The 1,858-nt window shown below is 39.0% G+C and overlaps 1 protein-coding gene across 1 annotated transcript in view; it reads left to right on the forward strand.

Moving 5' to 3' along the window:
* The window catches only part of LOC111975905 (obscurin-like), a 77,026-nt gene that overhangs the window by 28,542 nt on the left and 46,626 nt on the right, over positions 1 to 1,858 (forward strand). Inside the window, exon 34 of the mRNA XM_070447707.1 lies at positions 9 to 74. Coding sequence (XP_070303808.1) covers positions 9 to 74 — 66 coding nt within the window. The remainder of the gene's footprint in view (positions 1 to 8; positions 75 to 1,858) is intronic.

Genomic DNA, 1,858 nt, shown 5'->3' on the forward strand with positions numbered 1-1,858 from the left:
GGACCCAGATGACTCTGGGATATACTCCTGTGACACTGGAGACATGCAGAGCAGCGCCAATCTGACTGTCACAGGTAAGGATTCCCCATCATCTAGAGAGAAGCAACATAACCAGGATCTTATGTTTATCTCAGGGGGTCACAATATTCAGAATTCTTTCTGTGTATTACTCATCCTAACACTGGTCAAATGGAACATAGATTTGTAAGAGAGGGCAGCAATGGGAGGGTGGAACAGGCTTGGCTTGGGTGGAGTAAATGGGGGAGAACTGGGAGGGGGTTGTGGATAGGGATGTATTTGGTTTGGGAGTGTCACGTTCCTGACCTGTTTTATGTTATTTTTGTATGTGTTTAGTTGGTCAGGGCGTGAGTTGGGGTGGGCATTCTATGTTTTGTGTTTCTATGTTTAGGTCACTTGTAATTAGCCTTATATGGTTCTCAATCAGAGACAGGTGTTTGACGTTTTCCTCTGATTGAGAACCATATATAGGTTGGCTGTTCACACTGTTTGTTTGTGGGTGATTGTCTTCCGTGTCTGTGTCTATGCACCACACGGGACTGTTTCGGTTTGTTCGTTTGTTCGTTCGTTTGTTGTAGTCTGTACCTGTTCGTGCGTTCTTCGTGTTTCATGTAAGTTCTCAGATTTCAGGTCTGTCTARGTTTTCGTTTTGTTATTTTGTAATAATTTCAAGTGTTCTTCGTGTTTCGTCTTCGTCTGTAAATAAATCATTATGTATTCACAACCCGCTGCATTTTGGTCCTCCGATCCTTCTCTCCTCTCCTCGTCCGAGGAGGAGGAAGATCTAGACACCCGTTACAGGGAGACAGAGAAGGAAGAACTTGGTAATACTAAGAATTAGACAGGACCCAAATGTAACAGGTATTGGAATTAATAAACATGAATATAAATAAACATATTTGCATGTGATCTCCTGATATACCTCACCAATATTGAAAGCTCAATGCCCCCTTTGCTAAAAATATTTTCTGAATACACTAAAATCTCAGGATATAAAATTATCTTGGAAAGGAACAAAATAATGGAAAAATAATAATACCTCATGATGCACAGCAGTCCTTTAAGTGGATAACAAAACATATTAAATACTTAGGATGCTTAACTAGTGACAGCAAACAACAAATATATGAAGATAACTTTATTCCATTACTCAACAATATGAAATCTGATCTAATTAAATGGAATAATCTTCCCATTAACCTTCCAGGTAGATTTCATTTCTTTAGAATGGCATGACTCCCAAAGTTTTTGCATTTATGTTCGGTAATACCAATTACCCCGCCGAAGACGTTCTTTAAAAAAGTATACTAGTCATAAAATCCATAGAATAAAAAGGAAAGTATTACATCTTCCTAAGTCTGAGGCTGGTTTTAATCTTCCAGACTTGGAATTGTATCAACTCACCACCCAATACTTTTATTGCTACATACTGTATAGTTAAATGCTCTAAAGAGGAACAATGGGCACATATTGAAGATGTGCATGCTCATCCCTAGAATATTTTCACGTGTCTATTTTCAAAGGATAAAGCTAAGAACATAAATCACTTTATATTTAATAACACTATAAAAATATTGAAGAAAATGTGATGTATTGCTTCATCACAGTCATGTCAGTGCATACAAAACCCCAAGAAGTATAAAGTATAAACACTAATATATATGCCATCTGTTACACATTTGAGAGTTGACTTTCCTCTTGTCCAGTTAAAGTACTCATGAGAGAAGCCCCGGGACACCGGTCATCATGGAAGGGGAGACGGCGACCTTATCCTGTACGAACCTCTGACCTCACTACCCCTGTCACATGGAGACGCAACAACATGCCCCTACTGACGGGC

This window comes from Salvelinus sp. IW2-2015, linkage group LG16 (genome assembly GCF_002910315.2).
Source record: "Salvelinus sp. IW2-2015 linkage group LG16, ASM291031v2, whole genome shotgun sequence".
In the NCBI taxonomy this organism is placed as follows: domain Eukaryota; kingdom Metazoa; phylum Chordata; class Actinopteri; order Salmoniformes; family Salmonidae; genus Salvelinus; species Salvelinus sp. IW2-2015.